The sequence below is a fragment of the Budorcas taxicolor genome, chromosome X, assembly GCF_023091745.1.
Source record: "Budorcas taxicolor isolate Tak-1 chromosome X, Takin1.1, whole genome shotgun sequence".
Taxonomy (NCBI): domain Eukaryota; kingdom Metazoa; phylum Chordata; class Mammalia; order Artiodactyla; family Bovidae; genus Budorcas; species Budorcas taxicolor.
In genome coordinates, this window is record NC_068935.1 from 40,376,255 (window position 1) to 40,390,904 (window position 14,650).

The following is a 14,650-nucleotide window of genomic DNA, read 5'->3' on the forward strand; positions in this document are numbered from 1 at the left end:
ATACTGACAAAGACAAATATCACATGATATCACTTATATGTGGAATTTAAATAAATTATACAAATGAACTTATTTACAAAACAGAAGCAGACTCAGACATAGAAAACAAACTTATGATTACCAAAAGGTGAATAGCAAGGGTTGAGAGAAAGTTAGGAGCTGGGGATTAACATATACACACTACTACATATAAAATATATGAAATAGGTAAACAACAAGGACCTACTTATAGAAAACTATATTCAATATCTTATAATAATCTATAATGGAAAAGAAGCCAAAAGAATATATATGTGTGTGTGTATATAACTGAATCTCTTTGTTGTACACCTGAAAGTAACACAACACTGTAAACTAACTATACTTCAATTAAAAAACATTTAAAAAACCAATAAAATCACTACAGATGGTGACTGCAGCCATGAAATTAAAAGATGTTTGCTCCTTAGAAGGAAAGGTATGACAAACCTAGACAGTGTATTAAAAAGCAGAGACATCACTTTGCTAACATAGGTCTGTATAGCCAAAGCTATGGCTTTTCCAGTAGTCATGTATGGATGTGAGAGTTGGACCAGAAAGAAGGCTGGGTGCCAAAGAATTGGTGTTTTCCAACTATGGTGCTGGAGAAGACTCTTGAGAGTCCCCTGGACTGCAAGGAGATCAAACCAGTCCATCCTAAAGGAAATCAACCTTGAATGTTCATTGGAAGGACTGATGCTGAAGCTGAAGTTCCAATCCTTTGGCGACCTGATGCGAAGAGCCAACTCGTTGGAAAAGACTCTGATCCTGGGAAAGATGGAAGGCAAAAGGAGAAGAGGGTGGCAGAGGATGAGATGGTTAGATAGCATCACTGACTCAATGGACATGAATTTGAACAAACTCCAGGGGATAGTGAAGGACAGGGGCACCTGGCATGCTACGGTTCATGGGGTGGCAAAGAGTCAGACATGACTTAGCAACTGAACAACAAAAAATATATCACCTCATACCTGTCAGAATGGCTGTCATAAAAAAGAATAGAAATAGCAGATGTTGGCAAGGATATTGAGAAAAGGAAACAGTTGAACACTGTTGGTGGGAATGTAAATTGGTGCAACCACTATGAAAAACACTACTGAGGTTTCTCAAATAACTAAATATAGAACATGATCCATCAATTCCATTCCTGGGTATATATCCAAAGAAAACAAAATATACTAATTTGAAAAGACATATGCATTCCAATGTTCATAGGAGCATTAATGACAATACCCAAGAACTGGAAGCAACCTAAGTGTCCATCAACAGATGAATGGATAAAGAAGATGTGGTGCGCACACACACACACACACACACACACACACACACACACACAAATAGAATACCACTCGGTATAAGAAAAAGAATGAAATTTTGCCATTTGCAACAACATGGATAGACCTGGAAGGTATTATTTTTAGTGAAATAAGTCAGAGAAAAACAAACACTATATGCTATCACTTTTATGTGGAATCTAGAAATGAAAGCAAACTAGTGAATATAACACAAGAGATACAGACTCATAGATACAGAGAACAAACTAGTGGTTACCAGTGGGGAGAGGGAAAGGATGAGGGGCAAGATAGGGTAGGGGATTAAGAGGTACAAACTTCTGTGTATAAAATAAGCAACAAGGATATATTGTAAAGCACAGGGAATATAGCCAATATTTTATAATAACTCTAAATGGAGTATAATCTATAAAATTTGTGAATCACGTGAAACTAATATTGTAAATCAACTATGCCTTAATTTAAAAGTGGACCTCAAAAAGTTTTTTTTTAATATCAAATTAAAAAATGTGTATTAAATGTCACCAAAGATAAAGGATTTGGCTGTTTCCATCTGCTTCCTTAAAGGAAACCCACCATTATTTTAGGTAACTTTAGACAGTTTTCATGGACCCTCGCAGGATTAATGACTCCAAGGGGGAAGAACAAATCTCCTGGGGATGCTGACTAAGAAAAGGGAAAACTGCTCAGAAAAGCAGGATAATAACCTCAGGAAGCCACAGAGGAAGAGCAAACCACAGGAAACACAGTTCTATTTTGCCTGGAGGTTGGCTGCAACATCAAGTTTTATCAAAAGAAACTTCAAGTTGAGAATGAAAGACTGTTCTCTGTTGGTTTGCAAAGTATAGAAATGAAGAGGTCTGAAAGCAAGGGAGAGAGGAATTAACATGCTTTGAGCACATTATTTGTGTCAGGAACCTTACTTCTGGTATTTCATTCATCTTTACAATGCATTTATGAGGTACATGCTATGATTATTACAATTTTGGTGATAAGCACACAGACTTAGGGGGGTGAAGTGACTCACCTGATGTTCCACATCTTGAAACTGTTAGAGCTGGCAAGGCATGCAAACAACCTAAATGTTCATCAACAGATGAATGGATAAAGGAGATGTGATATATACACAATGGAATATTACTCAGTCATAAAAAAGAATGACATAATACAATTTGTAGCAATGTGAATGGACCTAGATATTGTCATACTAAGCAAAGTAAGTCAGACTGAGAAAGACAAATATCATATGATGTCAGTTATATGTGGGATCTAAAATATGACACAAATGAACTTATCTATGAATCAGAGACAGACAGACATAGAAAACAAACTTGGGGTTGCTTAGGGGGAGGGCAGGTTGGGGAGGGATGAATTGAGAGTTTGGGATTAGCAGATGCAAATTATTATATATAGGATGGATAAATAACAAAGTCCTGCTGTATAGCATAGTGAACTATAATCAATATTCTGTAATAAGCCATAATGGAAAAGAAATGAAAAAGAATATATATGTGTATATATACATACATACATATATATATACCCATATAACTGAATCACTTGCTGTACAACAGAAATTAATACAACATTATAAATCATCTGTACTTCAATAAAATAATCTTTTTTAAAAATTGTTAGAGCAAAGACTAGAACTCAGATCTGTGCAACTCCAGATATATTTCTCTTTCCACATTCCCACAAATATGGGAAACTCCTTGCCCATCCTAAACTTTCTCCTTTTATTCTGTTCTCTTTCTTGGTGAATGAGGGCCACTCATTCAAACCATTATCTAAGCCAGAAATTTGGATGTCATCTAGACTCCTCAACTCATCTCCTATATCCAGGCTGACATCAAATACAGGATGCTTGGGGCTGGTGCACTGGGATGACCCAGAGGGATGGTATGGGGAGGGAAGTGGGAGGGGGCTTCAGGATTGGGAACACGTGTACACCTGTGGCGGATTCATGTTGATGTATGGCAAAACCAATACAATATTGTAAAGAAAAAAAATTAATTAAAAAAAAATGCTTCTAGTAATTCTATTTCATTACTGTATTTTGTATCCATCCTTCCTGTCTCCACTATTCCCTATCAGGTTGGAATTTTGATGTTTGGGCACATATTTTAGGACAGAGGTTGGCTATCTAAAATTGGAGCCACTGAACTTGAAATTATTATTACAATTCTACCTGGCATCTCCAACACTTAGAACATTTTTCATTAAATATTAGATGAGCAAGGCAATGCACAAATTAATGAGTTATCCGATGCTAATAGCCCCATTTTGAGTTTCTTAAACTCTTTATTGATTCTCTAGCATTTTCAAGATAAAGCTTAAACTTCATATATATGTATATTACTTGATCCAAATGTTCTAGCTGCTGACTACCTCTGCTTCAACTTGAATTCAAGCTACTCCCCATCTTTCTGTCCACACTCCATTCTTTGCTCACAGTGACTTTTTTTTTTTTTCTACGAAAGGGCCATGTTCTCTTTTGCACATTGGTCTTCAATCTTTCTTTTGTGTAACCACCATACAACCCCCTTCACCCTAGCTCGCACTCTTCACCTCCTTACTTAGTTCCTACTCAGCAACTTAAATATATTCTTTGGAAAGTTTTTCCTGATATCCCAAGTCCAAGTATTTAGAGTTGGCAGAACTAAGTCTGAGATGCTAAGTGACTTGCCCAAATTCACACAGCTTGCAAGCAGCAGAGTCAAAATTTGCCTTGCTATATCAGACTCCAGATATATATCATTTATATCACTCCTCACAACAACTCTGGGAGATAAGGGGTTAAGTGATTGTCCCAAGATCACACATCTAAAATGGGGCAGTTTCTGTAACCCCAAATCCAGGTACATTTTACTACACTAGAGCAATTCCATTCCTCGTGTTAGACGAGCTTTGCTTTATGAAGGGGAGGGGTATCTAGTTTGTTATTGACAAAACTACAAAAGATCCCTCATCATTACAAATTGAAAAAAACAGCTCCTGGACAAATATCCCAAGCATAAATACCACTACCAATAAGAACAAATCAGTAGGCGATTCTTGGCTTGCTTATTTAGCTCGAATAGTGCTCAGTCCTGGCAACGCTTCCCCTCTGCGTCTTTCAGAAAATGAGGCCTGGTGGCCTTTATGATGGGCTCCCAGGGGAATGGAGTAAGCTGACTCACTATATTCTCTCACTGAGTAAGCCACTAGGTACCCACTGTGCTGGCCAGTACAGTCACTTAGCAATCAGGTAAATGTAAGACTTGAGATGTTTCAAATGCTTATTTTGACTTTAGCTTCCAGAAATCATCAAAATAAAATGTACTTTTGGAAATTCACAAACAACAGCTGTTCTTCCCCTTCACTATGCTTTTACAAAGAGAGAACTGCAGCAAGCAGGGGGCATATCAGACAGAACTGTGTCAACTCTGGTGACTGGATTATTGTTTTGAAAATTCTCTATCTAAACCTCATATAAGCAAACAGTTCAGGCTTAAAATGAGGTCACTCTCCGAGGACACTCATTACTGCTACTGGTACGTGTGAGTATTAGGAGGGTTCCTAGTCAAGCTAGAAACCTGACCGTCTCTCTTCTTTCTGAGAGCTCAAAAGCCTTAGCTTGGTCTTATCCTCCCTTTTTCTATCCAGAAATGTCCCAGTCCCCATGTTGAAGAGGCAAACTGAATTTATACTAAAATCTTCAATTATTTCTAAAATCATTACCTTATTCTGTTTATCCTCCTCTTTACCCACTCCCATCATCATTCTGGACTAGAGATGCTGTTGCTATCTAACAATGTTCAGTTTTATCAAATACTTTGACTAGAAAAGTAAAATGAGGCTTTTACTAAGTACATTTTCTTCATTGGATTAAACTTTAATGGGCACATTCCAGCAATTCTGGAATCCCGTATCTATCCTGCATCCCCTAAACACTCTTGGAAATTCAGAAAGGAAAAGGTTGACTAATACTCTCACAATGTTCGTCTATAAATATCAACACCCAGTGTCTCAGATTACACATATGCAAAGAAACTTCAGAAAACCAGGACATTTCAGGGACCAGACACTCTTCCCAGTAATCTAATTGAAGGCATTAGCAAATTAAAAACAGGTCAATCACAAAAGGAGTTTGTCAACCATGCAATGAAAAGAGGAGGAATCAGTGAAGCTCAAGTTGGTGGCTCCCAGCCAGCACTGCCCAGGCGAGAGTGTTCCCTTGCGCATATTGTAGAGTTGACTGTGCCCAGAACAGGGCCTGGAACATACTAGAACCTCAACAATAATTTGTTGATGAAATGACTAAACGAATGAATAAGTGACTAAAAGGTGTCAATGACAGGGCCTTTGTGGAGATGGATTCATTATCAAGCCATCAAACCAGATCATAAATCCAGTTCCTTTAAATCTGACTCTTCTGTCCTTCGGCATCTTATGTAATCGATGAGAGGACCCTAGTGTTCCCAATCCTACCATAAATGGTAACACTGGCTTCCTGATTTTAAAATATCATTGTCTGACTTCAGATCTTGTAGAGTGCTGACAAATCAGGCTTCTGAGGCTGTAGTTCAGAGCCAGATCCTAGACACCAGCAAACTCATATAGATGATGCTACTAGGAGTGGAATAATGGTTTCTGGATGTCAATTAGTCTAATCCAGGTGACCTTATTCTATCTGATCATGTGTGCTCTTCATATTTCTACTACTGTACTTTCTGTAAAATCAACACTAATGCCCATGATGCCATCATTCCCCCCCCCCCCATGCAGCCAATTATTTTCTTTTTTTTTTAATTTTCTTAAATTTTATCTTGAAGAACAATTGTCCCTGGGACTGACTCATGCCTTGTGAGACTTCAGTCAATTTTTGTATCTAAAGCCCCTCCATGTGGCTCTCCTTACCTGCTAATGGTTCTCGTCACTATGGTTCCAAGCATTTTTTCATCCTAGGATACTCATAAAAATAACAGGTTTAGGTTGCTTTGTGAACTTTTGAATCAATTAAAAGATTCATGCCATGGTCTCTCTGAGCTCTAGGAATCGTTTTCCCATGTAGCTCCTCATCTATGGGCAAAGAAATAAGTATCTACCAGTTGGTTCATAACAATCATCAAAGGCTCATTGTATGCCAAATTCTATGCCCTTTGAGGGCCATGGAAACTAACATGCAATGGCAATATTACAGGACTTGAGAACAACTGGGACTTCCTAAGTGGCTCAGTGGTAAAGAACCCACAGGAGATGCAGATTCGATCCCTGGGTCAGAAAAATCCCCTGGAGTAGGAAATGGCAACCTGCTCCAGGATTCTTGCCCAGGAAATCCCATGGACAGAGGAGCCTAGTGGGATACAGTCCGTGGGGTTGCAAAGAGTCAGACATGACTAAACAGAAGCAGAAAGCTACTGACAGATGTGTCTTCAGATACAATTGTACATGGGGTCACAGGAAGAGTCCTGAATTGAAAGCCCCAGCTCTGCATTTCTATGCCATGTAATCCTGCCCAAGTCACTTAAGCTCCCTGAGCCCCTCTCTCTCTTAATCTGCAAAATTGGAAAAGATTCGTCTTTTGCCTACTTTCACTCACAGGGTGGAATGGAGGATCAAATGAACTAACGGATGTGAAATTGCTTTTTAAATTTTAAAGTGGTATTCATTGAGGACCCACTACTACTGCTACCATCCTCCTCCTCCTCCTCCTCATTTTCATTATCAGTCTACTATTGTTAAGGAGAGAGATCCTGTTGGATGGCTGGATGCTAGCTGAAGGCTCCATTTCCCTCAAGACAAAGCTGCCCAAGGGACTGCCGTTAGTGCTATTGCTACTCTCAGTAACGCCACGATTGCTACTTACAGAGCAGCCCTCCACAGAGCAAACGGGATCAGATGCTGTGACACCCGAATTGCTGGGTATCAAGTCTCTCCCATTATCTTCCCAAGGAACACAATGTGTTGCCAAATCATGCTGGCTTCAAGTTGCTAGAATGGGCTCCTCAGAAGGTGAATTTTGTGATGCTATAGTACTGGGCCTCCCACCCCTCAACCCCATTTAATTGGATCTGTATTTGAACTGTACATTCAGAAAGCCCTTCTGTCACTTTTTGTCAAAGATTTCTCTTTGAGTCGCTTGAAGTATCTATTAAAAACTTAGCCTAAAGCAGTGTCTTTTGAATCCCCAGCTCACTAATTCAGGTACCAGAGCACTGCAAGCATACACCGCCAGCCTGTAAATGGATAAACTACTCAAAAGACATTTTCCACCCCTTAAATATAGTTCCAAGAAAGAATAGGAAATGCCTCATACCTCTAATGGAAGCTATTTGCTACAAAAACAAATCATTCAGGTCCATGGACCTAGAAATGCCTTTTGCAAATAAAAGTGAAAGGGAGAGACAGCCAAACAGCAGCTGAAACCATGCAACCATCACCCACAAAGCACATGATTCAAATAAAAATGAAATACTTCTTTGAAAAATGGGTTACCCCCACACCCAACAGCAGTTGTCATGTAATGTATAAAAGAAAACAGCCAGCATTTTGTAGGAATTTCAAAGAAAATGAACTATTTGTTCCTTGTTAGTAGCTAATGTAAATATCAGAGCAAATAGCGGTTTTGATTCCAAATAAAATTGTAGAACATTTCCAAATGCTCATACATAAATTCTGACACCAAAATGTACATCTCTTAAGATCCTGGAAGATGAGCCCCAAATGCTGTGCTTAATACATTTGTTCTTTCTTGAAGAGATGAGGTATAATTGTACGCAATCATCATGGAGCTAGGAATTATATGAAGAACCCTGAACTTTAAGTACTAAATCAAACTAAATAGTCTCTTATCCTATTTTTCTCTTTTATACTTGTCATTACTTCCTGAAGTTCTCATTACAACTGCATAATTCTACCCCTCACCCCCACCCCCTGAAACCCCATAGGTTTTCTTCAGAAAAGGAGGGTAGCTTTCCCCTTCTCTTTTCCCTCAGAACCACAGCTTTCTCCCCACAAATATTCACGGGGTGAGACTCACAGACAAATTATTTCAATGAGCAATAACACCTTTTGGGGTAGGACAACTAAGTTATTGCTGCTTTCTTTTTATTTTTACAAATATTTAACATATCTTTAAGACTTGCTTTTGTTATCCCTTGAGAAAAGAGAACCTGTTCTAGAAGAAAGGTTAATGGGAAAGCATGAGCTACATTGTAATATTAAAAACAGATCTCTTTTTTCCAAAGCTAAAAACCACAGTCCTCCTTCATTCGGTCCTAAGAAGACATAATATTGCCAGCTAATGGGCTGTCCACAAATGACCATTATTGAATGAATAATAAAGGAATAATAGCAATGTGATTTCCACTTACATCAACCACAAAAATCTTCTGGGAATCATCCAAAAACTGCACTTTTAAATGTAGCATTCTCGGAGAGGCTGTTGGGCTGCAAGCAGGCTCAGAGTGCTGTGGGTGCTATGACAGGAAAGGGGCTTTCTCAAGGAATTTCACTCTCAGCTGGAGGCAGTGCGCTCAGGTCCCCCCACCCCCACCCAGGCACCCCCACTCTCAGCAGGGCACACTTCTGTTTGCTTGAAGTGATGCACACCAAAGGGCGTATGTGCTGCTGAGTGCTGGTGATCAATAGCAGCTGGGCGAGCTCCTCTTCGGTCAACGTCAAATCCAACTGGACTCGCTCTAGCCCTCTTACACTCGCTTCCTTTCTTCAAAGAAAAATAAAAAGAAAGCCTTTGCAACCCCTGGAGATTTTCTTTATTTCACAAAAGCGCGATTTGAAAACCCTAGATGTAGCTTCGATAAACTGAAAGTAGGTATTCTTAAAAGTGGAAAGACTAATTAGAGTTAGTCTCATATTGTACTAGAAATTTCATGGCTGAACTAGAAAACTTTATATATAACAATTGTAACTTTTGAATTTACGTGATTTAGAAATGGAAACTATATAAAAAGGAATATATGGAAAAACTCACTTCCACTCTGTCCCTTCTATTCTGTGCACCCATGACGCCCCTATCAGTAACCAATATTATTAGTTTTTTGTTGTGGTCATTTTGCCTTTAGTGTTTATGCAAATACTGTACAAGTAAATACAAATGTATTTCTCATACGTAGGTAGCATGCTATTGTTTTGTGCCTTCCTTTTCTTACTTCATATATCATTGTTGATTTCTCCTTAGCTGTGCATGGAGAGCTTCCTGATTTTTTTTTTTACAGCTGTATAATTTTGCACAGTGTAGGTGAAACATAGTTTACTCAAATAGTCACCTATTGGTGGACATGGGTCATTTCAAACTTTTTGCTATTATAAATAAACAAGTTTGAAATGAATAATCTCATATGCATACCACTTTATGTCATTTGTATCTGTAGGATAAATTTCCAGAAGTGGAATTGCAGGACAAAGGTAATACATTGGTAATCTTTATAGCTACTTCTGTTTCTTGCCATAATGGTTGTTATGATTTGATTTGTGTCCCCCCAAACTTAAGTGTTTAAGTCCTAACCCCCAGTTACTCAGAATGTGACTGTATTTGCAAATAGGGTTTATAAAGAGGTGATTAAGTTGAAATGAGGTCATTAGAGCGGCTCTAATCCAACATGACTAGTGTCCTTGTAAGTAGAGGGCATTAGGACCCAGATACGTACAGAGGGCAGACCACGTGAAGACACAGGGAAGAGAAGATGGCTGCTTACCAGACTAGGAGGGAAGGCTCAGAAGGAACCAACCTTTCTAGCACTTGGATCGCAGATGTGTAGCCTCCAGAATTGTGAGAAAAATTAATTTAAATCAATTTCTGTTCTTATAAGCCACCCAGTGTCTAGTACTTTGTTATGGCAGAACTACCAACTTATTTCAAGGGTTGTATCAATTTGTAGTCCCACCAACAATGTATGAGAGTTTCCATTTTCCCCAGGCTTACCAACAGAATGTGGTATCAAACTTTTTTACTTTTGCCAGGTTGATAAGCGAGAAAAAGAATCTCACTGTAGTTCTCAATTTGAATTTTTCGTATTATGAGAAAAGTTGAGCAACTTTTCAGAGGTTTCAGGGTTATTTGGTATTTTTATTTCATATAAACTGACTTTCCATGTAGTTCCACACACTTTTTGAAGAAAATATTGGTTACCATCCCTTTCCCTCAATCTCTGGGATCTAAATTTGCCCTCTGTGATATGAATTACAAATATTTTCCCCACTTATCCTTTATCTTTGCTTATGGGGTACATGTGTGCTGTTGTTTACTATGAGAATTTTTTTGTGAAGTGAAGTGAAATATGTGAATCAGTTTCTAAATGGCCTCTGGATTTGTCATAATTAGAAAGGCCTGATTCACGTCAAGGTTTACTGTTAGTATTTTAATGGTTTCAGATTTTAAACTTAAATCTTTGATCTATTTAGATTTTCTCTTGATATATGGTATGAAGTATGGATCATATTTAATCATTTTGCAAATAGCTACTCAGTTGTCCTAATGTTATTGATTAGACATTTCATTTTTACCCTCATTGATTTGAGAAGATACCTTTATCATATATTAATAATTTGCTATATGCATTTGGGTCTATTTTTGGATTTTTGTTTACTTCCATATACTAATTTCACATCATTTTAATTTTTGAGGCTCTAGATAATGTTTTAATATCCAACAAGGCTTCTCTACACCATATTGCTCTATATTTACAGAGTTTTCCCTGCTATTCTTGCTTACTTATTTTTCTATATAAGCTTGTTCAGTTTCAGGAAAAGAATCAGGTTTATTTATAGAGATGTGTTAAAGGTATTTATTTGTGGAAAACTTATATCTTTCTGATGGTGAGTCTTCTTATCCATGGGGTATGTATGTCTATTTGTCCGGGTCTACTTTTATAGCCTTTTTTTCTAGAATGTCGTATTTAATATAAATTTTAAAATATACATAAAACCAAAGAGTTTAGTACAATAAACTCCCATACATTTATCATCCAGATTAACAACTGTTATGAGAGGAGTTGTTTCATCCCCCAAACTCATACATTGAAGTCTTAACCCTCAGTACCTCAGAATGAGGCTATATTTGGGGATAGGGCCTTTAAAGAACAAAGTTCAAATAAGGCCTTTAGGATGGGCTCTAATCCAATCTGACTGGTCTTATATGAAAAGAAAATTTTTATACACAGGAGAGAGACCAGGGATACACACACACACACACGGGATACACACACACACACACACACACACAGGAAAATTCAGATGAGGTCACAGCGAGAGGGCAGCCATCTGCAAGCCAAGGACAGAGGCCTCAGTAGAAGCCAAACCTGCCAATGCCTTGATCCTGGATTTTCAGCCTCCAGAATGGTGAGAAATTTCTGTTTACACCACGTAGTATGGTATTTTGTTATGGCAAAATTGATACAAATTTATCGGCAAATTGATACAAATACTATTAAGATTTTGCGTGCGCTCTCTCTCTCTCTCTCCCCTTGCCTCTTTCTTTCATGAACTATTTTAAAGCAAATACCATATTATTCTACTCCCTTAATGTCTGGTATTTATCACTTAAAATATGGAAAGTTTCTCATATAAACCAAAGGCTATCACTACCACTAACAAAATTATCAAACACAGTCTTATTATCACATAATACCCAGTCTATTCTCAATTTTCCCAATTGTTTCAGAAAGGTTTTTTTTTTTTTTTTTTTTTTTACAGTTAGTTGGTTTGAATCAGCATCCAAACAAGTTCCACATATTGCATTTGGTTGTTATATCTATTGATTCTCTTTTAATCAATAACAATGTCCTTCCTCTGTTTTTACACCTTAGATTCATTGAAGAAACTTGGTCAATTGTCCTGTGAAATGTTCCATGTTCTGTATTCGTCTGCTTGTTCCACTGTGCTTTCACCTAGTTTGTTATTCCACTCCTCATATTTCTTATAAATGAGAGATAGCTGTAAATGCTTGATAAGATCCACATTCTACTTTTTTGCTAAAAATTCTTCATAGTCGATGCTGCATGCTTATATTACATCACATCAGGAGGCGTATGATGATTGTTTCTAGTGATACTAAGATTGATTAATGGGTTTAAGTAATGAACATCAAAGTGAAAGTATTTCTCATATAAGCTTTGTGTATTTCTTATATATTCACTTCTAGGCATTTAAACTTTTTGGTTGCTTTTTTAAAAATGGAGATTTTCTCTTCCATTGTATATTCTGATGCCTTTTGTATATACGAAGATTTTTTATATATTAACTTTTAATCTTGCTAGCATACTGAACTCTCTTAAATGTTTGTAGTACATTTGATTCTTGGATTTTCAGGGATAAGACAATTATATTATTTGTGAATAGAAATCGTCTTCTTTCTTCATTTCTAATTCATATAATACTAATTTCTTTCTTTTGTCTCTTTGGATGGCCAATACATCCAATGAAACATTAAATAACAGTGCTAAAAGTGGGCATCTTTTTTTTTTTCTCCTGACATTAGTGGGAATGCTTCCAGGGTTTCCCCATTAAGTAAAACTCTGACTTTTGAAGGAGATATTTTCTTAAGTATGCTTAAACCTGATTGGGCAAAAATCCCCAAACACCACCCTTTGTCTATACTGAACCAACTCATTCTATGGCACTAAACAGGCTGGTGGAGAAGGCGATGGCACCCCACTCCAGTACTCTTGCCTGGAAAATCCATGGACAGAGGAGCCTGGTGGGCTGCAGCCCATGGGGTCGCTAAGAGTCAGGCATGACTGAGTGACTTCACTTTCACTTTTCACTTTGATGCATTGGAGAAGGAAATGGCAACCCACTCCAGTGTTCTTGCCTGGAGAATCCCAGGGACAGCGGAGCCTGGTGGGCTGCTGTCTATGGGGTCGCACAGAGTCGCCAACGACTGAAGCAACTTAGCAGCAGCAGCAGCAAACAGGTTAGTAAAATTAGACCAATGAAATGCTGTCATCTGATGGACAAGAGTGCATAGCTTTGATAACATTTTGATTGCTCATAGCAGTCTCCACAAGAAGTCCAAGTGGAGAGTCAGCTGTGAAGCTGGTGGGAAAAGCACGAGCTCAGGAGGAGAAGGGGTCGACAGAGGATGAGATGGTTGGATGGCATCACCGACTCAATGGATCTGAGTTTGAGCAAGCTCCGGGAGTTGGTGATGGACAGGGAAGCCTGGCGTGCTGCAGTCCATGGTGTCGCAAAGAGTCAGGAATGACTGAATGATTGAACTGAATTGAACTGGTGGCCAAAGAATCTATTTAAAATCTTACAAGCAATGTGACCTAAGCCAGGGCACTTGAGTTCCCTGTGCCTTAGTTTCCTAACTTATAAAGTAAGGTGACAATTCTAATTCATAGAGTTGTTGTGAGAAAGAAAAGATCTAGACATGTGAAATCACATAATTCAGCACCTACCACATAGTAGGCACAGAATAAATGTTTGCTGGATTAATATTAAGGACATAAATAGAAATTATTCACTTTTTGTTGAAGTTTAAAATGGTAAATCAAGCATGAGCTCTCTCTTTTCCTCTCTTTTTCCACCTAGACTTTATTCCTTCAGTTATTACTGGCAAAATGTTACTAACTGACTGTGATTCAAAACAGGAAACTGTCCTAAAGGAAATTTTCATATTCTACTTTAAAGTAAAAATCCAAAGTTGAGCTCACCCTTGGAAAAATTATCCTGGCTAATCTGTTTTCACTTTAGTCCCTCCACACATGGAGAGGTGGAGAGGGAGAGCTGAGCGGGAGGCCAGAATAGGAGCAAAAGGAAATTGGGGGATGGAGTCCAAGGTTGGTGAGCTAGGAAGGAAAGAGTATACTAGATAGCTTTTACCATTACCATTTAAAAAGAAACCTAAATCAAAAATAAAAAGCACAGCATTGTTTCTTCCTAAGATTATGAGTGATCTGTGATATGACTTTAAGGATAAGAGTTTAGAATTCTGACCAAAATTCTGGCCCCAGTTCCTGGCATTTTATCATTAGTATCTTATTTCTTTGGGGCATGGGGTCGCAAAGAGTCGGACACAACTGAGCGACTGAACTGAACTGAACTGAAAGACTGTTCTTTTTCAAAATTTCCTTATTTTTTCCCAGCTTTATTGAGATAAAATTGACATATAATATTATGTAAGTCTAATGTGTACACTTGATTTGCTACACTTATACACTGTGAAATGTTTACCTCAATAGGATTAGTTAACACCTCCATTACCTCACATGATTACCAGTTCTTTTTTGTGATGAAAACATTTAAGATCTACTCTCTTAGAAACTTTCAATCATATAATACACTATTGTTAACTATAGTCGCCATGCAGTAGATCCCCAGGACTTATCTTA

At 38.0% G+C, this 14,650-nt stretch overlaps 1 protein-coding gene across 1 annotated transcript in view; it reads right to left on the reverse strand.

Moving 5' to 3' along the window:
- FRMD7 (FERM domain containing 7) overlaps positions 1 to 8,725 on the reverse strand; it is a 61,439-nt gene extending 52,714 nt beyond the window's left edge. The window contains exon 1 of the mRNA XM_052662617.1: positions 8,669 to 8,725. Within this exon, the coding sequence (XP_052518577.1) occupies positions 8,669 to 8,725 (57 nt within the window). The remainder of the gene's footprint in view (positions 1 to 8,668) is intronic.
- Positions 8,726 to 14,650: the final 5,925 nt, after the last annotated feature.